Here is a 26974-nt window from a genome sequence, read left to right as displayed (position 1 = left end):
ATCAGATCCCAGCCTTGCAAAGTGGCGCAGGACTGGCTGGTGGTGGGTGGTGTGATCAGCCCCTCCCCAATGTCCCAGCAGCAGCAGCCCCCCTCCCCCGATGCTATGCCCCTGCCTCTACTGCTTCACGGTTAGGCATTTAGAGCACTTAGAAAATCTTTGTGTGACGGTTGTAAAAGGCTAGAATCCCAATAATCCTGCTCATTTGAACACACCCCTCAATTTGAACATGTCAGATTTCTCAAAACATCAGTGAAACAGGATTAGCCTGCCTCCTGCTTTCCCCCAAATGAATGAGCATTTAGGCAGCTTTGTTCACACACAGCAGCCGTCATAGCATTTAAGAAGGTGACAAGACTCAATTGCATATGTCAGAACTGGAAAATAAATGTGCAAATCTGATTAGAAATCCTCCTTACCCTTACCCTTCTCCCATGAGGCCTTGTAGACACTTTTGCAGATTTGTAACAGCTTTGACTCTTTGCAAAGCAAAAACCCAGTCCAAATCTTAATTTCATCCCTTTATTTCTATTCTTTTCAGCAAGGGGGCATTGGCCTGCAGCAAGAGGAGCAGCAAACCCAGTGGCAACGGCTAGGCCTCAAAAACGCAATTTCAGGTTGTGCAAGAAATAGAATTCTGCAAATAACCGAGGGAAGCGGAGACACGACTCGATTCTGAGCCTCAGCCAAGAGGATTATTTCTGTACAGAGAAAGCAAATGCATTTGGTTTTATCATAATCACATGAAAAGATCCTCTCTCCCCAGGAAAAAAATAGATGGATTATTTTTAGGACAGAATAGAAGCTTAGTTAAAAGGGGGGGGGGGCAGAAGCTTGTGGTAAAGATTTTAAAGTGTTACAACAAGTAAAAGACCCAGTAAAAAGTCAGTGTCTTTTACAGTTTAGATTCATAATGCGCTGGTTTGCATGCCACATTAGGTAAAGGTAAAGGGACCCCTGACTAATAGGTCCAGTCGTGACCGACTCTGGGGTTGCAGCGCTCATCTCACTTTATTGGCCGAGGGAGCCGGCGTACAGCTTCCGGGTCATGTGGCCAGCATGACTAAGCCGCTTCTGGTGAACCAGAGCAGCACATGGAAACGTCGTTTACCTTCCCGCCGGAGCGGTCCCTATTTATCTACTTGCACTTTGACGTGCTTTCGAACTGCTAGGTTGGCAGGAACAGGAACCAAGAAATGGGAGCTCACCCCGTCGCGGGGATTCGAACCACTGACCTTCTGATCGGCAAGTCCTAGGCTCTGTGGTTTAACCCACAGCGCCACCCACGTCCCTGCATGCCACATTAAACCATGGTTTAAAACAAACTATAGTTTAATATGAACCAGCAGTATATTGGTGCAAAAACTCTGTGATGTTCCTCCCTCTCTCTTGCTCTGCCACACCGTAAGAGTCCAGCTTGTTGCGTCATTCCAACCTGGCTTCATTGCTTGATTATCTCCAAATAATCCAGGGGTAGAAAGCAAATATTTCTCTTTCTTTACTGCTCCTTTTGTTGCCTACTTGGGAATACACCGTTTGCAGTGCCAAACATTGCAGGGGGCAATTTGCAGGTGTTTGGCACTGTTTTTGAGTGAATTGTACGACGTCAGGTTTTTGGCCAAAACTGTGACCCCAAGGGCACAGAGGGCACCAAGGACTCATTTTAGGGCCTATCACGAAACGTGGCATTTTCACTGCTAATAGTTTCAGGGGGCCATTTGCCAGCCTTTGGCATCGTCTTTGAGTGAATCGCACGACGTAGGGTTTTGGGCCAAACTATCACTGTAACATCTAGGAGAAAGAAAACAGTGATTCTAAACCTCCACTGCTTTGCAGAATACCTGTGGGACCACATCAGCGAGGCCAAGAGAGGGGTCTTATCTTTTGGGCAGCCCAGGATCTCCTTAGACTAGACACTACTTAGACTTGTGCCCCGGGGAGGTCGCTTTGGTGCTGCTAACACAGCTCAAAGCAGTCCTTTGAGACACATGGAGGCCAACAACACCACACGCTTTAATGGGGGTGAGCTTTTGGGGAAACATCTTGTCAAAATATCCTTTCCCCTTCTTGGTCCTGTTCTTGCTTATTTCTGTCATTCTTAGGAACGGCACTCTTGTCCAGTCGCTGCACTACAAAGAGAATCACATTACATAACTCATTCTGTGTGTGGCTCTGTGACGCGGCAGCTAATCCAGTCTAATCCTGCACTTTCTTTGAAGAGCTTCATTTAAGAGCCCCCACTTGGGTATATTTTCAGCTCAGCCTTTAATGGATGGGAGTCCGACGCCCTCCCTTCCCCCTTTGCGCCACACAAAGTACAATCCACGTTGCCTTCGCGCAGAAGGCAGACGATCAAAACAGGAAACAAGAGACCAGAGGTCAGGGTTGACTGGAATGCTATTTGCCATTTAGTATCTCTAGAATGCTGATTCCTCAATTCCAGCTGTTCGTCTGCTGGACCATGACTGGGATTGTGCGCTGGATGGGATTGTTTTATTTTCTTTCTTCTATTTAGATCTTGCCTTTAAAGAACACATACTAAGGAAGGTTAACCTTTTTTATTTTTGGTTAAAAAAAAAAATACTGGTTTTCTTTTCTTCTTTCCACAAAGAATAATGATTCCAGTCCAGTCAAAGGCCTTAGGGGTTGTGGCACTCATCTCGCTTTCAGGCCGAGCGTTTGTCCACAGACAGCTTTCTGGGTCATGTGGCCAGCATGACTAGACCGCTTCTGGCGCATCAAAACACTGTGACGGAAACCAGAGCGCATGGAAACGCTGTTTACCTTCCTGCCGCAGTGGTACCTATTTATCTACTTGCTCTGGTGTGCTTTCAAACTGCTAGGTTGGCAGGAGCTGGGACAGAGTAATGGGAGCTCACTCCGTCGCGGGGATTTGAACTGCCAACCTTCTGATCGGCAAGCCCAAGAGGCTCAGTGGTTTAGACCACAGCGCCACCCGCGTCCCATAATGTGAGGGCATCAAAGCAGGAATTGGGAGCCTGCATGGCCCTCCCAATCTTGCTGAACTACAGTTCCCACAATTGCTAACCATTTGCCATATAGGCTAGGGTAATGGGAGACAGTCCCATTTCCTCCATCCCTGCAGAAAAGCATCGCTGGTTCCCTTGCTTAAGTTGCTCCATTGCTTGTCAAAAACTCTTTTTTCTGCAATCTGCAAAGTAGAGCCTTTCAAAGGCGTGAAATGAGAGGAGTGTATGAAGATTATCTGTTCATTGTGGACAGCAAAAACAGCAGCCAGCATAACTAGCCCTTCTACTTTGCCCCTTCCAGTTTTCCCTTGTTCTTGCCCCCCTCCCCACAAAGACCAGTCTTTTCCTTTCTCCATCTCTTCCTAGAAGGTCCAATTTTCCGGTGAGTCCTGTAACTCCACACTTTGTTGAGTGGAATCCTCACGATTCAGGCCACAACCATAAAGGACAGGGTGGGAGAGAGAATTTCCTGTCCTTCGCTTGTGCTGGCAAAGCGGAAGTGAGGTCAGAACATCCTTGTGCTCCTTTGACCTTTCCTGCTTTCCTCCCCTAAAACCCAAGGGGGTGGAATTCAGGTCTAGTGTATTGATGATAATAAGTCTTACTAGTTTTCAGTTACAACCCAATGATAGCCTCATTATAACAATGCCAAATTATAAAACAGTTAATAAAATCCAATCATTCAAATACCAAACTAAATAATTTAGGTGGCCCCCCATGTGCTGGACTTGATGGTTTGATGATTTTTTATGGTATCTGCGTTCCAAAATCTTATTAATTTCAATTACTGCAATACTAATGACTTCTATTTGTGTTAACGATTCAGGTCTAGTGTATTGTTACAGCTATGAGGTAACTGAGTCTATTAGTAAATAGCAGAGAGAAATTATAGGATTTTGGTTATTCAGGATATGAAGGGAAAATGCTAACCGCAGAATTCCTGGGCTAGCCTAAGCAAAATGACCTGGCCAAGCTAGGGCCATTCAGAAATAAAACAGGCCATTGACACCTCAGTTGGGAGAGCACAAGACTCTTAATCTGATTGTTGTGGGTTCAGACCCCCATGTTGGACAAAAGATTTCGGTTGGACTTAGATGATCCTTGTGGTCCCTTCCAACCCTACAATTCTATTATTCTATGATTCAGCATGCCTTAAGTCAGCAGTTCCCAAACACCCTATGGACCACTTGAAAACTGCGGAGGGTTTTGGCAGACCACGTAATGATTGAAGGCCATTGGTAATGCAAGAGATCTGTTCTCCCCCCCCCCCCCCGCCATGAAGTGCGATCAGAAACAGGAGGTGTGGAAGGTTGCCAGGGTAACTGGGTGCGATCTCTCAGGAAGAGTTCGTGGCATGAGGAATCGTGAGGATTTCACTCAACAAAGTGTGGAGTTACAGGACTTCTGGCCAGTTGGCTGAAGGCAGGCTGGGGGAGATGCCTTGCACTCATGAACTGCACTACTGTGGGGAACAAGCCCCTCTGGAGATGACCATGCTGTAAGATCTGGGCTCCCTCCATCTAAATTCAGGTGAAAATATGGGACTGGTTGGGTGCAGAGGAATGGTGGGAGGACCCAGCTGGGAAACACCCGAGGGAAGAAGGCTCAGAGCATGGGGACTGGTGGTGGTGGGACAATGATGAGTAGTCAGAGGAAGAAAAGGGAGAAGGCTGGGAGGGGGAGGAGCTTCCATCACTCTTTTCTTGTCTCTTCTAGTTCTGAGAGACCAGGATGGAGGGGAGCTTGCAGGAGGGAGAGATGCTTATGAATCTTCACCAAGTGGACTCATCTCTGCCTCTTGGCCTCCCTCAACCCACTCTCCTGCTTCAGCTTCTGCCTCTGATTCTAGACTTCTCTCTGTCACAGACTCCCCCAGCTCACTAAGCCCAGTTACCCCTTCAGCTTCCGACAACTCCTCTTCTCAGTCTTCTCCCTCTTACAACTCATTGTCACCCCACCACCATTCCCTGGGCTCTGAGCCCTGAGCCTTCTTCTCTTGGGCTTCCGCATCTGATTCCCCCCACTATTCCTCTGCATCCAAGCAGTCCATGCCGATATGTGAATGAATCCTATTTCTTAAAGCTATGATAGCCTCTGCCGCATCTTGATTCTCGCAGGGATACTGACCCTTGGGGATTGCCTGGACCCCCTAGAAACTTGCCACAGCGTGGCAGAGATTGGGGGCATCCAAATTTCGCAACACTGCGTTTTGCTTGTTTTGGATCCATGTCCTCACCAAGTTGTATGGACAATCTATCCAGAAGATAAATTGTCTTTCGAGGAGTTAGTGATCTGACATGGTTATCCTTCCTCCCTCTGTTCCTTCCCCCTACTTATCCCTTGCTAAGTTCTTTGATGCCATGAGAAAAGCCTTTAATGTCCTAATCAATTGGGAGGAAGTGATAGTGCTAGGTAACTTCTTTGATGTTGGACATTGTTGAGGCATTGGGAGGGGGTGGCTAATGAATAATTCTGCACATAGCCACTAATGGCTGCACATAATCTGCACATAGCCACTAATGAATGATCTGCATGTAGCCAGTAATGAATGATCTGCAGGTAGCCAGTAATGAATGATCTACATATAGCCAGTAACGAATAATCTGCAAAAAGCCAGTAATGAATACTCTGCACGTATCCATTAATGAATAATCTGCACATAAAGGTAAAGGTAAAGGGACCCCTGACCATTTGGTCCAGTCGTGACTGACTCTGGGGTTGCGGCGCTCATCTCACTTTATTGGCCGAGGGAGCCAGCATACAGCTTCCGGGTCATGTGGCCAGCATGACTAAGCCGCTTCTGGCGAACCAGAGCAGTGAACGGAAACGCGTTTACCTTCCCGCCAGAGCGGTACCTATTTATCTACTTGCATTTTGACCTGCTTTCGAACTGCTAGGTTGGCAGGAGCAGGGACCCAGCAATGGGAGCTCTCCCCATCACGGGGATTTGAACTGCCAACCTTTTGATGAGCAAGCCCTAGGCTTTGTGGTTTAACCCACAGCGCCACCCACGTCCCAATCTGCACATAGTCACTCATGAATAATCTGCACATAGCCAGTAATGAATGATCTACACATAGCTACTAATGAATAATCTGCACATAGCCACCAATGAATGATCTGCATGTAGCCAGTCAGGCAAGCCACACAGGCTAGCTATGTCTAAATTGGATGGTTTTGGGAAGAGTTAAGGAGAAACTCATGCACAGATCAATTGGTCATGGGGCCGTGCCAACTGAGTCACTTTACCGCTTCTTGAGGGTTTCCCAGTGGCAGAATGAAGCACTTCCTTGGTATGTACATATTGCTTGCTGTTTAGAAGGAAATCTTTAATCTTCTCACTCACTTGTGTTTTGTATTGCTTCTGAATTTTGTATTGCTTCTTTTAAAAGAAGCACCTTGCATTTGGCAAGACATCTCCTGGCGCACTCTAGGGGAGATTCCACGGACGTGGCGAGGAGCCCAGGGTAGCAGCATCTCCTTCTCTCTTTCTACCCTCACAAGAAGGAGAACTGAAATATCCTAGGGCTGCAGGAACGCCACAGATCTGCAGGGCAGGGCTATTTTCTCTGCTCGCCTCAAACACAAAATTTACATTGCGTTTCAGGAGGCAGGCTGCTTGCTCAGAATCACCTGGGCCACCTGATCAGCACAGAATCCCTTTTGTTTCCTGATGGGTGGGAAATAACAAGGTATGGGTAGCAAAGAGCCAACAAAAAACAGATTAAGAAAAAAGCCTTCAGAGGGTCTATAATTTTTAATATTTTTAAACTAGCTACAAAATGTCAATCACGTCACAAACTGACAGGAGACAGAAGGAATTTCATAGTACATGCGGCAACTATATTTAATCTCACAGTTTTATCTAGATTTTCATTCATGTAGGTTATTTTTTGTTTTTTGCTTTTTTAATTAATAACAGCTACTAAACATCGCAGTGATTTGGGTGTGCATAGCTCTAGATAAGCAAACAGAGAACTCTACCAATAACAAACCACATTGGGGAAGGGGGAGAGAAATGGAAAGAGAGAGAGAGAGGAGAGAGAGAGAGTAGCTAGAAAGATAGAGAGAGCCTTATAAAAATTACATTTCTCTGCAACATTTCATATGATAGCCATTCCCTCCCCCCCGAAAAAAGACAGTCTTTGAAAGCAGCAGACAAACTATATATATTACACTTATTTCTTATTTGTTGATGCTTTTTTCTTCATTTTTAAATATCTTTTTTGTCCTTGACAATAGTATCAGCCAAACATTTAATTTGCTGGCAATGGTTAAATGAGTGCCAAATCCATCTCTTTTTGAAATTAAAAGTAAGGGAAAAAAAGAAAAAGAGAAAAGAAAAGAAATGAACATGGCTCATAACTATATATATTTATATTTATATTTATAATATAATATATATATATATATTGACAAGAAGAAATAAATGGCACTACTGCAAACTTGCTGGTATTATAACATAGTCCTGACAGTGTCCCAATACGGAGCATGCTAATTTTAATTTTTTTCTTTTTGTTGTTGTTGATGTTGCTACTGCCATGGAAAAGTCTCACTTAAGTTAAGGAGTCTAAAAGTCTATTTCTCATGCAATAAATGCATAAAATCACGTCACTTTTTATTTATTAGTATCATTATTTTTTAGTGCAATGCTTGTTATAACTTATAGAATTCCACACTGTCTAATCAATGAACTCATAACGACCAATGGAGAGAGCGATGGAGAACCGAGAAAGAGAGAGAGAAAGCGAGAAAAACACCAAATTCTTAAGTGCTTAAACGACATGACACCCAAAGAAAATACTCTTGCGGGTGGCTCTGTGGAATGTTAACAGTTTTACAAGAACAATACTGTATAGTTAAAAGTTTAACAGCACGTTGAGCATTCCTACATTTGTTTGTCATTCAGCAAAAAACATCATAAAGTTGTTGTTGTTGTTGTTGCTCTTTAAAAAAACCTCACCAACCAAAAACAGACAGACAGAAAGAAATGCGGGGAGAGGGAGAGGGGAGGGAGGGGGCAATAGAAATCCAACAAATATATCGAACGTTGTCATGAGCTATAGCCATCGAATCAGTACTATATACAACCTTTGGAAAGGAAGAGATCTGGAAGATAATAATTTACAAGTATCATTTTGGGAAAGCTGACAACCTACACAGGACAACATTTACAACTGGGATATGGGCTGGGCTGGGAGAGCAGAAAGAGAGGGGTGGGGTGGTTGTTGTTGTGTGTGTGTGTTTTTTTGATATGTGCATGTGTGCAAACCTAGTTGGTAAATACCATGAGAAAAAAGCATGAAAGTGCTGCCCTTGCGGACAGTGTTTAGAAGGAGAATCAGCACAGGGGCACATCTAACCGCTGCCCAGCATTTTTGTTGCACGTTGATTGGCCTCATCAATCCTGGTTTTGTTGGAAACAGCCTAGATGGGAGAAAGAGAGAGAGAGAAAGATGTAATTGTGGAATAGCTGCAACTGAGTTGGCTGAAGTTTATCCTGAGTAATATTCCAGTCCAGTCTACCTGGGGATGACCCAGGTTGCTTAGAGCAGCTGGGCGCACTAAAAGTTCAGTGCTGGCGAGAAACGAACAAACCACCATCTTTATTTGCTTAGAGCAGCCTTTCTCAACCTTGGGTTCTGAGAAATTGCTGGGCTACAACTATCATTCTTTTCCTTTTCCTTCTGTGATGGAACCCCTATTTGGGGACCTCCCTGGCTTTTCTGGCCCATGTAGGACTAGTCTGGATAGTTGGCCTTGGTGAAGATTTGACGTGTTCTGCCCCCAAACAGTTTTTGATCTGGGCTTCCACTGAAATGAGGCTGCATTTTAAGTAGTATTTTAATCTTGTTTTTAAGTTCTATTTTAATCAATTGTTTTTATACCTGATGTTAACCACCCTGAGCCCGGTCTTGGCCGGGGAGGGCAGAGTATAAAAATCAATCAATCAATCAATCATTTCTAGTTAGTGTCATGGACGATGGGAGTTATGGTTCAAGAACATCTGGGAACCAAGATGAGAGAGGGTCTGGAAACGAACCCTTGTGAAGAACAGTTGAAGGAGCTGAGTATGTTTAGCCTGGTACAGAAGAGATTGAGAGGAGATGTGATAGCCATCTTGAAATATCTCAAGGGCTATCACATGGAAGATGGAGCAAGCTTGTTTTCCCCTGCTCTGCTTCAAGTTACAAGAACAGAGATTCCGACTAAACACCAGGAAGAACTGTCTGGCAGTAAGATGCTGTTTTGACAGTGGAACAGGCTCCCTCAGAAGGTAGTGGACTCTCCTTCCTTGGAGGTTTTTAAGCAGAGGTTGGATCAGTCATGGATGCTTTACCTGAGATTCCTGCATTGCAGGGGTTTGGACTAGATGACCAACGCTACAATGCTACGATTCTTTGATTCTAGATACATGCAGAGTAGACAATAAAGCCAAATTCACATTCAGATGAGCTGAACTTTCCACTACTGTGTGCATGTGTAAAAAGGTCTTCTGCAGTGACGAGGAGTTCCAGAACTTCAGGATAAAGCATGATGCATTTTATATTTGGATTGAAAGGGGCCATTCCAGTTCCCTTAACAAATAGTACAGCTGGGCATTGAAAAGCTAACGTTGCTATACTTATTCTCGAGTCTGGTGAGGATCTGTCACTACATTCAGTTACTGGATAAAGTAACTCTTAACGTTAAGAGTCGTCAACAGGCTCATCACAGCTATCTGCCAATCACCCATTCCCACCACCCTTCTGAGTAATACCCCTCCCCACCTTCTCACTATATAGAAGGGTCTGGTGACTTCTGTTTCAGTGTATCTGAAGAAGTGTGCATGCACACGAAAGCTCATACCAAGAACTAACTTAGTTGGTCTTTAAGGTGCTACTGGAAGGATTTTTTTTGTTTTGACTATGGCAGACCAACACGGCTACCTATCTGTAACTGGGTGTGCATTTATGGCAGTCTCAATCTTACATTCCTATCTTTTGCGCATGGTGAGATACCTATTTTTTTCTGATTTTATCTTTTGATACCTAGTCCTATACGCATTATGGAGGAATTATCTTTTGAGGCAACCAAAGACTCTCCTTTATTGGAAGTTTCAAAGCAGATGTTGGATGGCCATCTGTCATGGATGTTTTAGCTGAGATTCCTGTCTTGTAGGAGGCTGAACTAGATGACCTCAGTGTCCCTTTCAAGTCTACAGTTCTATGATCTGGGAATTTAAGGTTGAGAAAGGCTGGCCTAGAGGTATCTATCTAGACCAGAAACAAATTTCATGCAAATGCCATGAGGCTTATGCCTTGAAGCCTTTATATACTGCTAAAAAGGAAGTCCCTGCACGCATCACTTTAGCATAGAAACTAAATGCTTTGCCCCAAAAGGTAAAGGTACTCCTGACCATTAGGTCCAGTTGCGGATGACTCTGGGGTTGCGTGCTCATCTCACTCTATAGGCCGAGGGAACTGGCGTTTGTCCGTAGACAGCTTCCAGGTCCGTAGACAGCATGACTAAGCCGCTTCTGGCAAAACTAGATCAGCGCATGGAAACGCTGTTTACCTTCCCACCAGAGTGGTACCTATTTATCTACTTGCACTTTGACGTGCTTTTGAACTGCTAGGTGGGCAGGAGCTGGGACCGAACAGGAGCTCACCCCGTCGCGGGGATTTGAACCGCCGACCTTCTGATCGGCAAGCCCTAGGCTCTGTGGTTTAGACCACAGAGCCACCTGCATCCCTACAACCCCTACAACCCCACAAACTGGAGGGGAAATTACACACTCTTAGTTTTTATCCCAACATTTTGATCCAGAAAAGAAAAACTTATTATCATGCTCAGAACAAGGAATATAGGGTACGAACAGCAGGTCAGCCCTTACCTTCTCCATGATCCTGTCAATTTGGCGGTTCTGTGTGTCAATCTCATTGCCCATATCCAGGGCCATGTGACGGAGATTTCCAATGATGCCACTGACCTGTTCCAGATTTTCATCCATCTCACCTTCTCGGGCATCATTTGTTACCCTGTCAAGTAGTAAGGAGTAAAGGTGATCTGAACTGTATCATAAAGCTACATATTCATCCCAAACTGCTAGACTTCTTTGCCTGTTCAGAGCAATGCACTTGATCGCTTCTTACTGTCAGAAAGTCATGAAACAGGTGCTCATTTCTAAGCCACGCAGGAAAGATTTTATCCTAAAGTGTGGTATATACATCCTTAAAAGACTGAGATAGTAATTTGCCATGTTACCCGAAGCATTGATAAGGATGACGGTGTGTAACCCAAGTTCCACTGTACTCTTTTAGTACAGTACAGTGGTACCACTGGTTACGTACTGTCAGAGCTGCCTCTAGGTCCCAGCTCACAGAGGACCAACGCCCGGTTGATGTAATATACAAAAGTCTTTATTGAAGTTTAGTTTCCATTTCAAACCCCCAGAGCGTGCAGCCCTACGTCTTGACTCTAGATCGGCGAAGTCCCCTCTGAGTCACTATCCCTTCCGCACCAGTTTAAGATCCTAGCCCGGCTCCACCTCCTGCGCTGTTCCTTCCTCCTCTGGGTCCTTCTGCCCCCTGGGGTTTCCTCCTTCCTGGACTCTTCTGACGCTGACCCCCCTGAGTCTTGCCCTTCCTTCCGGCGGGCTTTAGGACCTGGCTCCCTATCCGGGCTACCTGCTGTGCCGCTCGCCTGTACATTTGAACTTGGCGCGCGCGCCCAGCCTGTGACTTTCCTCTTGACCGTTTCCCCGCTCTCCGATGGAGGCGTGGTCAATCCTGACTCATCTCCTCTCTCTGGTGGTGAGAACACTGGTCCCGATGCCTGGGACTCCTCCCCCCCACTGCGCTCTGGTGGGGAAGCTGGTCCTGATTTCCAACTGCTGCTCAGGGAGTCCCTGCTGGCCCCTTCCTTCTGGGGTTTCCCCCTTGGCACCCCCCTTGCCCTGGCCATTGGCGCTCCTTTCTGTGAATCTTCCGATTCGCTGGAGAGACTTGTGGAATCTCTCTGACCACTGTCACTGCCTACACCCCCCTCGGATTCCTCCTCCTCGCTCTCCATTTGCTCCATCTCCTGTGTCTCTGCTCCTGAACCCCTGACACGTACTTAATTCGTTCCAGAGGTCTGTTCTTAACCTGAAACTGTTCTTAACCTGAAGCACCACTTTAGTTAATGGGGCTTCCCGCTGCTGCCGCACCGCCGTCACACGATTTCTGTTCTCATCCTGAAGCAAAGTTCTTAACCCGAGGTACTATTTCTGGGTTAGTGGAGTCTGTAACCTGAAGTGTATGTAACCTGAAGCATATGTAACCCGAGGTACCACTGTACTCTTTTACCCTTTTACAAGTCCACCAACCTACGGGCCAATCTGAAGTTTTTTCAGAACCCCTCCCACATAGGACATAGGATGTCAGTGGAAATTTACAAAAGACTCGGACTCATTTGACTTGGATGGTGTCAACTTGGAGAATAAACAACAGTACAGCATCACCACAAACCCTCTCCGTAGGACCATATGGTCTGAATGCACCAGTTACAGGAAAGAAAGAGGAGTAAGAATGGGTAAAAATAAGATTCCCAGAACAAGCCTCACCTGCGGATAAATCCACCGCTGATAGCCATCTGTTCTCGCTCATCCACAACGCGTGCCGGCTGGCTGGCTACAACCCCATCTTGATTATTCCCCCAGGCTTTTTTATAAGCATCGCTCGATTTAAGCCTATGCAAAAAGAGACGGTGAGTAACGAAGCAGAAACTGGGCGGAAGCAACTGCAAGAAATGTGACGATTGTTATTTCTTCAAGCTAAGAGCCGAGTCAAGCAAATGAGCGTTTCATACAAGGGGGTGGGACGGGACAGTCTGGTATACCGATATATCATACAACTAAACAAAAGGATTGATTTCATTTTCATCGTTTTGCTGCCACAACGACTGCGATGTTTAGAAATTTCATTTCCAATGAAGTTGCCTGCGATTGTCAAGTCAGCAAGAATTTGGGCTTGCGTTTTTGTTGTTGTTTTGTTTTATTTTATTTTATTAAAAAATGAAACACAACTAGAAAACTTGTATTTCATGACACATGGGATATTTGGACATATAACACAGAGAACATACGACCGTACAGACATGAAGACAGAAACCACAGAGGGTAGTGTGTACATCACAGCGACAGATTAAGATTAAAAGACACACAGATCTGGCCTCTTTTGAACACAAAACCATGGGCAACTTGCTTTTTTATGTGTGGCACAATAAACCTCTGTATCCGCCAAACTTTTCAGTGATTTCCAGTGAAATCAATCTTGGTTTGTTTGCCTTCTGGGGTCATATATGGCAATTTAGATTAGATATTTTAATAATATATCGGTACTTGGAAAGAATATACATCCAGAGTTGATGCACAAACCTTTGTCCACAGAGACAAAAAGTAAAATTAGTGGGATGAGTGCGGGAAAAATGAAGAAACAGATAAATAACTATAATACAAGCATGTGTAGCAGTTGAGCATCAGAAAGGGAAATTCTTCTAGATATAATTTTTTTTTCATGCACCAGCTACAGGCATGAATAAGAAAGTGAAGCATTCTCCATAAAGCACAGCTAACCCCAGTGGTTCAAACATTCTCTTAATGCACTAGCAGTAACAGCCTACGCAGCGAGTGGGACACAGGCAAAAATGGATCTTCAGCTATGTTGCAAATTTTAAAACATTCAGCCCTGAAAAGCCACGTCTTGGAGAGCCACGTTGCGAATTCAATTGCACAGGGCAACTGAGGAGCCATCTTTGACTGAGTCGCCACGGAGAAATTAAAATCCAGGCATACCAGGAGGCGACAGATAATATTAGCATGCGCAGCATTCCTTTGGGTTGTTTCAGAACAAAAGCTATCCAAGATTACAAATTGGACGTGATGGAAGCTCATTGTCAGAATTATCTCCCTTTCAGGAAGTCCCTCTTGGGGGTTTAAACCAAAGACAGCTATTACTTTTATTAATGAGGTATGTACAAGTCTGTGTTTTAAATATGAAGCTCTCCTATCCGAGGGAAGAAAGGAGAATTTGAAAATTTGGGGTGCCGTTAGTAAGAAATGTCCATTATTGCTACTTCGTAATAGTGGCACATATGATCTGAACACTGTTCAATGTTTTCCATTTGGCCATAGATTTCAAACAATGTGCTAATCAACAACACTTTTAATGAGTGCTTTATTTTATAAATTGCATGAAGAAAGTTGTTTTAAGTTGGGTGCTTTTGGAGACTGAGTGGGCTAAATGAAGAATCCTTACTACAGTCAAACCTTGGTTCTCAAACAGCTCTGTTTTTTAATGTTTTGGCAACCGAAAGCAGAAAACCAGGAAGTAACTGCTCTGGTTTTTGAACGATTTTCAGAAGCCGAACGGGCTACATGGCTTCTCTTTTGAGTTTCCCTATTGTATTGAGACTTCCGCTTTCAGTTTTCGGTTGTTGAACGTTTCAGAAGTCAAATAGTTTTCCAGAATGGATTACGTTTGACAACCAAGGTTTGACTGTAGTTCCATAAACTGCCATTGGACTTAATAGCACAAACATATACTTGCTGACCCAGGTGTTAGTTTCATTGCCCTCAATGTCAACACAGGAATGAATCCCATTGAACTCAGTGGGTCTTCTTTATGAGTAGACATGCATAGGACTGCATTGTTAAGTTAGAAGTAAGTTGCATTAAAATCAAGAGGCCTTACTTCTGAATAAATATAGTTAGGGTTGTGCTGTCCAGCTGAAATCCTAGGGATATTTGGTAGTAAGGCCCATAAAACTCATTAGGGTGTGCTTCTTAATAACCATACAGATGAACAGGCTGCATACTAGCAGGGATTGTTAGAAGAAGTTGCTGTGTTGCTTGATAAGCAATCCAGAAATTTTGTGTTGTATGCTGTTGGTTATCTTTGGTATAAAGTGGCTAACAAATAATAATAATAATAATAATAATAATAATAATAATAATAATAATAAATGACTGAACAGGTAAACAAACAATTCTACCAGCCTGAATGCTAGTTGGATTTTGTTAGTTCAGGTGACTTTTTTTTAGCACAGTAATTGACACTTGAGATTAGAATTTCCTTTAGATTGTCAGGTCTGCTTAGGACAATAGACTCTTTCCCCCTTTCAACACACACACACACACACACACACACACACACACACACACACAACTTTACCCACTGGTTGACTCTCTTATCTATGCAAAAGGGTAGCCAGCATAAAGTTCAGCCATTCAAACTTTCTACTGCCATTGCAGATTTTGGTATCTCCTGTTTCAATATTCTCTGCAAGGGCTCTGGCTGGTTTTTGCTGCTTGCTTTGAAGGACTGATCCAGCCTTGCACATCAGAACAAGAAACATACCTTCCCAGAAATGTTTGGCAATTTATTCACCCAGAGGAATTATTATTCACCCCAGTTGACTAGGCGAATAGCCTACTGTAAAGCTGGACTAATGAAATGCTGAAACAGAAGATTACAAACACACTTGAACACACTCAGTCACTCGCTGACATACACACCATTTGGGGCAGCCTACTTATTAACGTACTTTTAGTAATTGCTTCATGCAGTGTCAGTGCATACTAAGTCTGCTATCCACCAGGAAGCCTGTTCTTTCATGTCTACTGCCTCCCTCCAAAGTCCAGACATCACATTTTTTTTAATGCTGCATTTTCATTTTGTGACAATAACATGCAAGCAAACCCAGCACATTTCAACATTTCTGCTTGGTGTACACTACCCAATTGGGGAATGACAATTAGCAAAATGGGTCTAGTTTTCCTGCCAATATATAAAAATAAATTTAAAAACTCCCCATTTCTTGGGATCGAACAAGAAACTACGGCACGTCTCCAGACCTCGCAAAGAGAGATTATCTGATTAAATAGGATGTTGGTATTGTTTTTGGCTCCAAATGGTCATTTTATGCAATTTTGGAGCACAGCTCATGGTCAAGAAAGCATTGCCTTTAAAGCTTGAGAACGAGAGAGAAAAGTCAGTATTCTGAGATAGCGCCATAATTTTTGAACCTTAGGTTATTACGACATAGTACACACTCTGTAAAATGTTGAAATCTTCATCATTTAAAAGTGTCCACAGTGAAGGTTTCATTGTGGTATGCCTGATTTTAAATGCAGCTACGGTGATCTCACTGTTTTGCCAAAGATTCCCAAACGTTAAACCCATAAGCCACTCGTGAACTCTGAGATGATGGCAAGTGGCTCTCAAATAGCTAACGAAGCCACCATGATCTCGACCTCATCTAGTTCCCATGTCACACCAGTGACCATCCATGGAGGGGAAGGGCAATCTGCCACTTCTTCTCCACTGGGACTGATGTGAAGCCACAACCCCGCTCCCCCGTGTCAACATTCAAGTTTCCAGGTAGCTGCTTTTGGGAATAAATGGTTGGATCCACAGCGCTTGGGAATTTGGATGCTGACAGTGGGGAGAAGAGGAGGAACCTGGGAGGGTTTTATTTTTTATTTTCATAAAAGCAGGGCAAGAGTGGTTTGTCGGTCCCTAAAATTTGGGAACCTCTGGTCTACGCTATGAGATGAACGCATTGGAACCAGAATTGCTCTCTCTGCATGCCACATGCTCATCCTGCCCAGGTGCCTTAAGCAAGGATGAGCATCACAAGGCTTGCTAGCTTGCGGTCAGCCTTGGGTGCTCAAGATTTCAGGCAGGCAGGCAGGCAGGCAGGCAACACCTACTTGTTGCATGGACAGGCACAAAGACCACAGAATTTTCCTAGGTCCGTCAAATTCTTTTCTGCTTCTTTCATGTCCTTATTGATTTGGTCCATTCCCTCTTCGATGCGCTCCAGTTGTTCTGATTAAACACAAGTATTTTATCCCCACAGTATGAAGCAGATGGAAAGGGACAAAGAAAAGAAAAAAGACAAAAAAGAAAAGAAAACTTCAGACATTCACTCATGACAAAGAACTGGACATTACAGAGCAGAGCTGGTACCCAGTACCTACTTGTTACAAGGACATATGAAAAGGCCACAGCATTTCCCTAAATCTTTTAAATTTTTCTCGGCCTCCTTCATGTCTTGGTTGATATGGTTCATGCCCTCTTCGACACGATCGAGTTGCTCTGGTCAGGACAAAGGGGTGACAGTATGGAATGAATTGTACTTTTGTTTTGTTTCGCGGTTGCAGCTGTTTGTCTTCAACAGAACATGAACAAATGATTTGATGGAGAAACTGAATCGCGATGGGGGCATTTCAATGCATTAATTGCAAATGATGCATTGAAGCAAAGATGGAAGCAAACCTAGAGGCTGAGGAGTGAGGCCCTTTGCTAATATGGTAAAGCACACACACATTCACATACAATGAAAATAAAAATAAAATGAGATCTAGTCATTTGAACAAAATGTAAACATGGAGGTGCTACCAAATACCTCAGTATCCAGAAACATAATACTATACATCCAAATACTAAGACATCAATGGTATCCAAGAGAAAGAAAGAAATGGGGTTATTACCTTGTATGTATGTACATTAATTACAAAAAAACTCCAACACAATTTAAATGGTGGCCTTCCATGGAAAATATCTACAGTACTTCCACTTATGAGTTTGATGGTGGTTGAAAATGTAATTGGTATGACTTGAGAGTTGGTGGGAAAGTAGACAGTTAATAATGGTATTAAGAATGGATATGAGGAGTTGAGTTAAGATCCATGTCTAGATACAAACTTTTTCAAAGACTGAGGCTCTTCAGATCTGATTTTTTGGCCGTGGTCCATCTCTAAAGAAGAGAAGACCATGGGTCTTATTCCTCTGTCCGTGACATTGTTATACTTCAGGAGTAACCCCACTGCAGTAGGAGGAACTACAAGAATCGGCAGACCTAGTTTGATGCCCAGAGAAGCGGATGAGAGGACTTCTATTTGCTCCAAAGTAGCTTCAGAGCAGATGGACTACATAAGGATACAAACTGTTGCATTTTCCTGTTCTTGACTAGCATAATTCCCTATTCTTGCTGCTTACCTCATTTTGCCATGACTTCCAGGACATGATTAGGCCAATGTAATTCCTTTTACTTCAGTGGAGTTACACCTGTTTTTTCATCATAACAGTTTAACATAACTATCCGGCCCATCACAGTGGGTTCACATGCAAACAATAAATGACTTTCATGAACACCCACAGCCTGGTGCTTACTTAGGGTAGCACAAATTGCACCCCCCATTTTCTCAAGCAGGAGACAGTGGTTCCATGCCACTATTATATCTATAGAAGCAAAAATGACCCACTCCAATGTAATGATATGCGCTGAGATTGCAGAAGCAACCGTGCAGCACAATCTAAGATTGGGTAGAGTTGCCACCTTACTGACAATAGGTGGTATTCAACTGTTTCACTCAAAGTAGACCCACTGAAATAAACGGCCCTAACCTAGGCATGGTCATGAATCTCAATGGGTCTACTGAGTAAAACTTGGTCAGACACCACCCTCTTAGTCAATTGTTTCAACACCAGTGTAGACCAAATCACTTTGCTGGCCTATCCCAAGTTGGTTCTCCTTAAGAGAACAATCTGATTCAGAGCCCAGCTTTCAAGCACGGTGTGTTAGCCAGTTATAGGAAAGAAACATTTTAATCCAAGGAGGAAAAATCATAGCAGCTACTCAGGGAAAAGAAATGAAAATATTAGAATCCTGAAGCAAGTTCTATTCTTATTTTCTGCATTGGAACGAAAATATAGATGCATGTTTCGACAGATTAGTAGAAGAAAAGAAGAAATTGATTCACAAACAACAAATACAAGGCTGGTTCCTGAAGTTAAAGAGAAGAGAGAGAGAAAAGAATGTTTTGCATACTGTTTCAGAAAGCATTAATTGGATAGATTTGCATCAACAGCCTTACGGAACCAAATTCCTCCTTCGTTCCTACCCAAGACTGAACATAGGGTCTAATGCATGCAGAGCACCTGCTGGTCTAGGCTACATAAACTAGGACAGGGGTAGCTTATGTGGTGATCCCCAGATGTTCTGGATAACAACTGCCCATCACTCCTGATCATTGGCCGTGCTGGCTGGCGTTGATGGGAGTGGTACTCTGCAGGGCACTATATTGTCTACTCCTGAACTAGGATGCACAGCTGATATCAGCCCCAAACCACATAGCCAGTTGTTAGTGATTATGAGAGTTTGAGTCTGGAGGCCTTAACTATCCATGGAACAGAGGAAGACATGAGAACATAAAGAGAAAATTCCATCCATGTTCATAGCAGAGGAAATCAAGGCCCCTGAGCTTTTACAAAGTCCTCCTCTGTACAATGAGCACTGGTAGACTGGTTTGTGGGAGAGGGGACAATAGTACTTTGTGAATCCTATACTGTCATACCTTGGATCTCAAATGCCTTGGCTCACAAACAAATTGGCTCCTGAACGATCAAGACCCGGAAGTGAGTGTTCTGGTTTTTGAATGTTCTTTTAGAAGCCCAACGTCCAATGGGGCTTCGATGGCTTCTGATTGGCTGCAGGAGTTTCCTGCAGCCAATCAGAAGCTGCACTTTAGTTTCTGAACGTTTTGGAAGTCAAATGGACTTCCATAATGGATTCTGTTCGACTTCCAAGGTACGACTGTAATAAGAATTTTGTTGTAATTGTGCTGTTTAGCTTATTTTTTAGGTGTTTTGCCAATAGCATGATTGGGACAGATTGCAATTGTTTTATTGACGATTTGTCAATTGTTCTATATGATTTACATTGCATTTCCGATGTTCTATTATGTTACAGTTATTGCTTGCTTGCAAGCCGCTTTGCGATTCACACGAATGAAAAGCAGCGTAGAAATATAATGATTAAAATCAAATAAAATCTAAGTTTCGGGGTCCTGGTTTGAGTGAGCTTGTGGAATGGATGAGAGAACAAGAGAGGAAGAGTCAGGTACGTCAGGGCAGAGTTTGCTTGCCACGAGCGCAGCTTTACATTGCTCTGCCCGTGCAAATCTTCCAGGATGCCAGCTTAGTTAGCCGCAGGAGGATGACCTCAGTGTAGGGCAATGTTCAGGTGGCTTTGGAGTAGAAGCAGCAGCTGGTCTGTTTCTATTTCAAGACTTGAGCAGCCGGATAAGGGACAATTGCCAGGAGTAGAGAGAATGCGCAGGAAGAACGCCTGATGCAACAGACAATTAATTTTGCCGCACAGAAAGGTGCTGTGGCTCATGCATGCCTGGAAACTCTCCTGCATGACTTCCATGTCCTTAATCACTTGCTGCATGCACACTTTAACATTATTCAATTACAAAGGCTGAGCTCTCTGTACATTCTCAGAGGCCTTTTGTTGTTTACTTTGTATGTTGTGAGGATGAGCCTAGGACTGAAAGTGTGTCCCAGAATTCAGCAAAACCAAGACCTGCTGCAAGTTAAGACCTAGTAAACTCCAATTAACCTAAAGCGCTTGGACTTAATCCAGTTTTGACCCCTAATATAACTCAATGTAACATAGTCACAGTGACTGAATTATATGTTTTTGGAATGGGAACCTATGGCTGCAGTACCGAACACACTTTTTACGGGATAAAATCTATTGATTAGTGGGACTTCTGAGTAAATGTGTTTAGGACAGAACTGCATATTATGCTCTCTCTAGCACAGCTACACTAGTGGCCAAAATTGCGGAAACCTTTTGGAAAAAGTGCATTTCCGAGGTTTGATGGCTCATATCACCTGATTGGCTCTCTAAACACTCATGCTCATTGGCTACATTCACATGAAGGAAAGCTACTGCATATCAACCTAAGCAAGCTGTACTTCTTTTTCTGGTTATTTGGCTATAACTTTTGATGGAATACAGATAATTGAACAAACTTTGTTGCATTACATTCTTCATTAAATTATTTTTCCATTGATATATAATTTTATGGCATTACTCTAAAAGAAAATGGTGTTATGAGCCATCAAACCTCAGAATTACACTTTTCCCAAAAGGTTTCCACAATTTTGGCCACTAGTGTAGTCTTATCATTTTGGGCTTGGTTTTACTAACCATTGATAGGCAACCAAAGCATATAGAACTGAAACTGGATTTTTTTTCACCTGGAGCAGAATTAGATACATGGGACATGCCAAAACGTCTCACAAAAACACACCCTTTAAATGTGCTTAACAACCCTTCTAATGGCGGATCGTGTCCTCCATCATGGAGGTGTTGCGGTGAGATCACCTAAACTACCTCCCTGTTGTGGGGTGCGACCGTCTGGATAGCCACAACACCCCATTGGTTGCCCCTTGGTTGCTGGGGCAGAAATTTGGCCTGTTGGGTCGTCTATTGGCTACTGAGGGGCTATTTAAGTTGTTGCACGTTGCTGGGAGCTTTCTCTTTCCTGCGATGTGCATCGGATCAGCCACCCTCCCACCCTATATTTAGGGCTGTTCTTTGGCCTTGCTATGCCTGTGTAGGGGTCGTCTGTTTTGGAGCAGGGGCCCGGTAGGAATTTTGCCATTTGGCTGATTGGCTGTTGCCATTTGGTTTTTGCCTACCATGTAGCAAATCATCACAACTTTGTAAGGTTGGCGGTTAGGCATTGGTTCAATGTTTCATGGAGGGAAAGTGGTTGGCTGTGCCTGCCCCTCCATCGCTGCTGCTAGGGAATTCCGTTAAAGGAATCCAGAGGCTCTCCTTGCTTTTGTCCGAACCCTGTACAGGTGCTAGGGCCACACCAGATCCCCTGGAAGCATCTGGGGTGAGCTGTGAGATGGAAGTCAGCTTCTTGCTCCCCTTTCTCTTACTGACATATGGTGGTGCCCAGTGTCAGTCCTGTTCCTGCCACTGTGCAGGTTCATGTAGTCTGCAACCAATGCCTAAGCAACCACTCACATGCTGTAATCAATTAAGTTGTGGCCAAAATTAATGCCAAAAACCTTAAACTAAATTCTGTGTCTATTGTGTCTTTATTTTGGGGGTCTTCACATGCAACTGAATTCCTCAAGATATCAGCAAGAGAACCAAGAGGCTTCATGGAGGTGCGTTGTGATTTGCCATGTAGGCTACACACTCAGCACATCACGTCACTGCACTGATGACCTCAAAGGCACTTGCTTTCTATACCAGAAATAAACCCTTGTTCTCCTATATAGCGCTTTCACTGAAGTTGACTCAGGAGGCTTCTGTCTTGCAAATTACTCGCAGCATCAAAGTAAACAGGTGCCTTAAGAAAACCGGGCAGGGAAAAGGGGTATGGCACACAAAGGAATGTGATACTCTTTGTCATCTGCATGTTCCAATGATCCATATCAGAATCCTCTATATAACACCTAACAATCCTAAGTAACTTCTGCAGTCAGGGTCATCTGGGAAAAGATCACATGGCAAGGTTAACAAACGGTTTCATTAATCGGATCATCTGCCGAGGCATACATTGCTAAGGCACAAATGACAGGAGGGGTCCCCAAAGACAGCCAGAGGCCCAGCTGCTCCAACTGCACACAATAGGCAAATCACATTTTCCCCAAGTCACATTTATCCAACCTGCACAACACTTTTTTTAAAAAAAAAAGTGATACAAATTTGGTTAAATAACATTGAAATCGGTGCGGTGATCACTTTCAAAATCTTGTCACCTGCCTCTGCAATATGGTTGCATGCTCTCTATAACCAGCTTTGCCCTTTAGGTCTCAATGCTCAATAGGAATTGAGTATCGAGATTACTTCTTGAATCCAGAGTTTAGAGAATTTGATCCCCCAGGTAACCTGTACTTAGGAGTGAAATGGAGCTTCCATCAGTCAAACTGATTATGAGCTACTAAGCACCCTTGCCTCGCTTTAACTACTCTGAAGAGAGCTCTAGTGAGCCAACAGCAAGGTGGATGTGCCCCAGTCTGTCCAATGTTGTCCATGTTCCATGTGTGCAAAGGCTTATGTTTGTTGACTTCAAAGATGATGGGGCAACGTCAGGTTGTGCAGAGTTCTGTAGGTGCACTGCGGACTTATAGAGCTTTGGCTTACAGATCCTTTGTGTAGATAAGCATGGGCAAAATTGAAAAGCTACAGTCTTCAAACCACACACTCTAAAAAGCAGTGGGGTTATTTTGGAAATGTTGGGTTCAGGAATTCCTGCTGACTCCGATCAGTGCTGGGAAAAGACTTTTTCAACTTTCTGTCACTGGTAACCAGGTTCGTACATGCATGCGTTACTGATACCTTTAAAAGATATCTACAGTTAATCATTCACTTCATTGAAAAGATGCTTTTGACTTCTAATCTTTGTTGGAAGCTGCCCAGAGTGGCTGGGGTAACCCAGTCAGATGGGCGGGGCACAAATAATAAAATAATTATGATGATGATGTAAATGATCTGAACTTACCTCCTTGCTCATCCAACATAACCAAGGTCCTGATACCAGCATCTTTGCTCTACATTCCAGTAAGAATAAGAGGATGAAACGAAGAGACAGAGATAGAGAAAGAAAGAAATTAGTGGGAGAACAAGCAGCCCTAGATCTGGAAAAAAATTAGAAGCTCAAAGATCAACAGTGAAAGGAATGGCAAGGGATAAGGGAATCAACAGGAACCCATCACATGAGAGATGATGAAGCTGTCAATTGGTTTCATTTAGTTTCTCATTTTTCCAGTCTTAAATTTACTTCTCCACATTTCTACATTTGCTTGCAATGTTTGTAAAAAAGAAGTCATCAGCATTTTAGTGAAAATTTATCCCAATATACACATTTTCAAATGCAATTTCGCCTAATATAGACATTTTTTCTTCAGTATTTCTATTTTCCCTAATATAATGCATTTCTGCATGTTATTGTCACTAATATATGCATTTTAATGCATATTTTACCTTGGCGTATGCATATTTGAACACATTGCTCTGCTGGAGAACTCCATTACAAAATTCAGAAAAATGTGAATTTTGAGGGATTGCTGTGTTTCGGTTTGCATCTCGTTTTGGGAGAATGTGAATCAGGTAGGTTCAGCTTTAAATGCTAAGTGAATCTAATTCCTCAATCGCATCCATTAACACTATGAAATAAATGGAAGATTCTCTATTGCATTAGTATTCATTGCAATACTTGACAGTTGGAGAAGGAGCAAAAGGAAAAGTGAGGCTCGTCTTAAAAAAACTGGACGTGTGAACCAAATTTTGGGGCTACCTACCAAATTTCTGCCACCTACCACTGACATGAGACCCTGCTTCAAGTTTTTAATATTCTGTTGGAAGATGCCTAGAGTGGCTGGGGAAACTCAGGCAGATGTGGGCAGGGTATAATTTTATTATTATTATTATTATTATTATTATTATTATTATTATTATTACTTCTGTATGCATATGTGGCCAGTCACTAAGGTAAAAAATGTTAAAGTTAAAGGACCCTGGACAGTTAAGTCCAGTCAAATTTCCATTGAAATCAATTAGTCTGTTCCGTTGGAGCACAGGATCAAATCTTTGATTACTCATAACTCGTGTAATGATGCTATTGTTGATGCGAGCAGCAATTTTGTCATGGAGTCAGTGGGTGATATTCTACAGGTAAAAAAAGGTAAAGGACCCCTGGACAGTTAAGTCCAGTCAAAGGCAACTATGGGGTTTCTGCACTCATCTTGCTTTGAGGCCAAGGGAGCCGGCGTTTGTCCACAGACAGCTTTCTGGGTCATGTGGCCAGCATGACTGAACTGCTTCTGGTGCAATGGGACACCTGATGGAAACCAGAGCACATGGAAATGCTGTTTACCTTCCCACCTCAGCGGTACCTATTTATTTACTTGTACTGGTGTGATTTTGAACTGCTAGCTTGGCAGAAGCTGGGACAGAACAACAGGAGCTCACCCCATCGAGTGGATTCAAACCGCCAACCTTCCGATTGGCAAGCCCAAAAGGCTCAGTGGTTTAGACCACAGTGCCACTCGTGTCACGATAAGGGTAAATAAATACAATATTAAAAAAACCAGAAATCAAGATTAAGGTGAAGGAAGGCAGAGGCAGGAATTTGGACAAGAATAGTCTCTGCTTGAGTGAGAACTGGAAACAGAATCTGAACCTTGGTTAGTGAATGCCACACATAGCTTGACAGAGAATGGACTTCACAAATACCCGTGCTGAGTCAAACAGGGATAGGGAGTGGAGGATTTGACTGAATAGTCTCTTTTGAGGGAGGCAGAGTTTCCCCAAAAGTGAAGAGGCTGGGGGGACAGGGGAGCTCTTGGAAAAGTTATGAGAAGATTGAGATGTTATGGTTTCAGCTTGGTGGGTCAAAAGTTGTCTAGATGTTATGGTTTCAGCTTGGTGGGTCAAAAGTTGTCTAGATGTTATGGTTTCAGCTTGGTGGGTCAAAAGTTGTCTAAGCAAAGAGAAAGGCTTGAATTCTTAAAGCAAAGTGGCGGCACCTACTGTAGGTTCTGGCAAGGTCTTGCAAGATCTCACCAAAATCAGTGTTGATGGTGGCACTGCTTCTCTGCCACCAGTGGAGACAGGGGGACAGTGGGGCACCCACAGGGGTGCCACCTTGGGAGCTTCGGCCGCCCAAGGCAGCTGCTTCCCTCTGCCTCATGGGTGGGCCAGCCCTGCTAAGAAGAGCTCATGGATGGGGGATGGTAGAAGAGGACTTGTCCATCCCTTGTTCCCACCTGCTCATGGATATGAAAAGACCCTCCTGAACAGAATGGTCTGTGCAGCAAGAGATTGTGTGTGAGAAACCACTCCAAACACTTGTATGTCATCATGTCCCATAAGCACTCCTCAAGATCGAAAGGGAACATATCATGTCTGCTTGGAGGAACAGAGCACACAGTCTAAAAGCAGGCAATTAAATACATTTCATTTCATTTACTCTGGGGTAGCAACCTTGTTTTGATTGAGGTAGGAGAGACATTAAACTACTAGGACAGCCTGACATTGCCAACAGTTAGAAGACACTAAAAGGATGTGTCAGTTGCCTAAGGCCACAGGAATGGCTGCAGAACTATTTCTTAGGCATGAGTTACGATTTATTTTCTCAGTCCTCTGCCTCCCAGCTGTACAAGGAACTCCTTATTTACCATTTGCGTGTGTTGACACCATCCTGTAGCCCAGCCTTAACCACCTAGGTGCTCTCCATATGGTTTGGACTACTATGTTTTGGAGTTGTAGTCCAAAAGATCTGGAGAGCACCAGGTTAAAGGCTGGTGTAGCCCAATGGCCCATTAAAATATGGAAAGGTAATCACTTGGAAGGCAACCATCTCCCTCTAGATGCCACCCACTCCTGCTCATTTCTTGACTCCTGCAAAAAAATGGAGCCCCTTTTTAGAGAACCTTCCCCCATCATAAAGAAACCTTTTCATTTCCACTGGGGCATGCGAACATGGGAAAAAATCTTTGCCATAATTTGTGCATTTGTGTGTGTGTGTGTGTTTCAAGAGAGTCATGACTTCAGAGGAAAAGGTGATGTGCAGCACTAATTAGGCATATAGGAAGATTTCTTACACTAATAATAATAATAATAATAATAATAATAATATTTTTTATTTATACCCTGCCCACCACAGCCAAGGCTGGGCTCGGGGCAGCTAACAACCAATAATAAAAACAAGCTGAATGAATACAACTTAAAAACAAGATTAAAATACAACATTAAAATATTGAAGCATTAAAATATTAAAATGCAGCCTCATCACAGGAGGAGAAAAGAAAAAGAAAGAGGGGGAGGGAATCAAATTGGCTCCAAGCCAAAGGCCAGGTGGAACAACTCTGTCTTACAGGCCCTGCGGAAAGAAATCAGATCCTGCAGGGCCCTGGTCTCATGAGACAGAGCGTTCCACCAGGCCGGAGCCAGTGTTGAAAAGGCCCTGACTCTGGTTGAAGCTAATCTAAAGTCTGAAGCTAATCAGACTAATGTCTCAATCTAGCTCAGTATTGTCTACACCGAATGGAAGTGGCTCTCCATGGTTTCAGGCAGGGAATACTAACAGCCCCACCTAGAGGCACCAGGGTTCGAAGCAAGCATCTTCTGCATTCAAT

The 26974-nt window shown here is 43.5% G+C and overlaps 2 protein-coding genes across 3 annotated transcripts in view; both read right to left on the bottom strand.

Annotated features, from left to right (window-relative positions):
• PLCB4 (phospholipase C beta 4) overlaps nt 1-26974 on the bottom strand; it is a 665275-nt gene that overhangs the window by 27444 nt on the left and 610857 nt on the right. The window lies entirely within an intron of this gene.
• SNAP25 (synaptosome associated protein 25) overlaps nt 6733-26974 on the bottom strand; it is a 74166-nt gene continuing 53924 nt past the window's right edge. The window contains exons 4-8 of one of the 2 annotated variants that reach the window (XM_083730875.1): nt 23338-23386; nt 16996-17113; nt 12577-12702; nt 10867-11011; nt 6733-8417 (exon numbers count right to left, since the gene is read on the bottom strand). In XM_083730875.1, the coding sequence (XP_083587001.1) occupies nt 8349-8417; nt 10867-11011; nt 12577-12702; nt 16996-17113; nt 23338-23386 (507 nt within the window). In that variant the 3' untranslated portion in view covers nt 6733-8348. Of the gene's footprint in view, nt 8418-10866; nt 11012-12576; nt 12703-16725; nt 16844-16995; nt 17114-23337; nt 23387-26974 lie in introns of both variants that reach the window. The other variant, XM_083730874.1, reaches the window with a different exon arrangement.

Source organism: Podarcis gaigeae, assembly GCF_964106915.1.
Source record: "Podarcis gaigeae genome assembly, chromosome: 3".
NCBI lineage: Eukaryota > Metazoa > Chordata > Lepidosauria > Squamata > Lacertidae > Podarcis > Podarcis gaigeae.
This window is presented reverse-complemented; position numbering and strand designations above follow the sequence as displayed.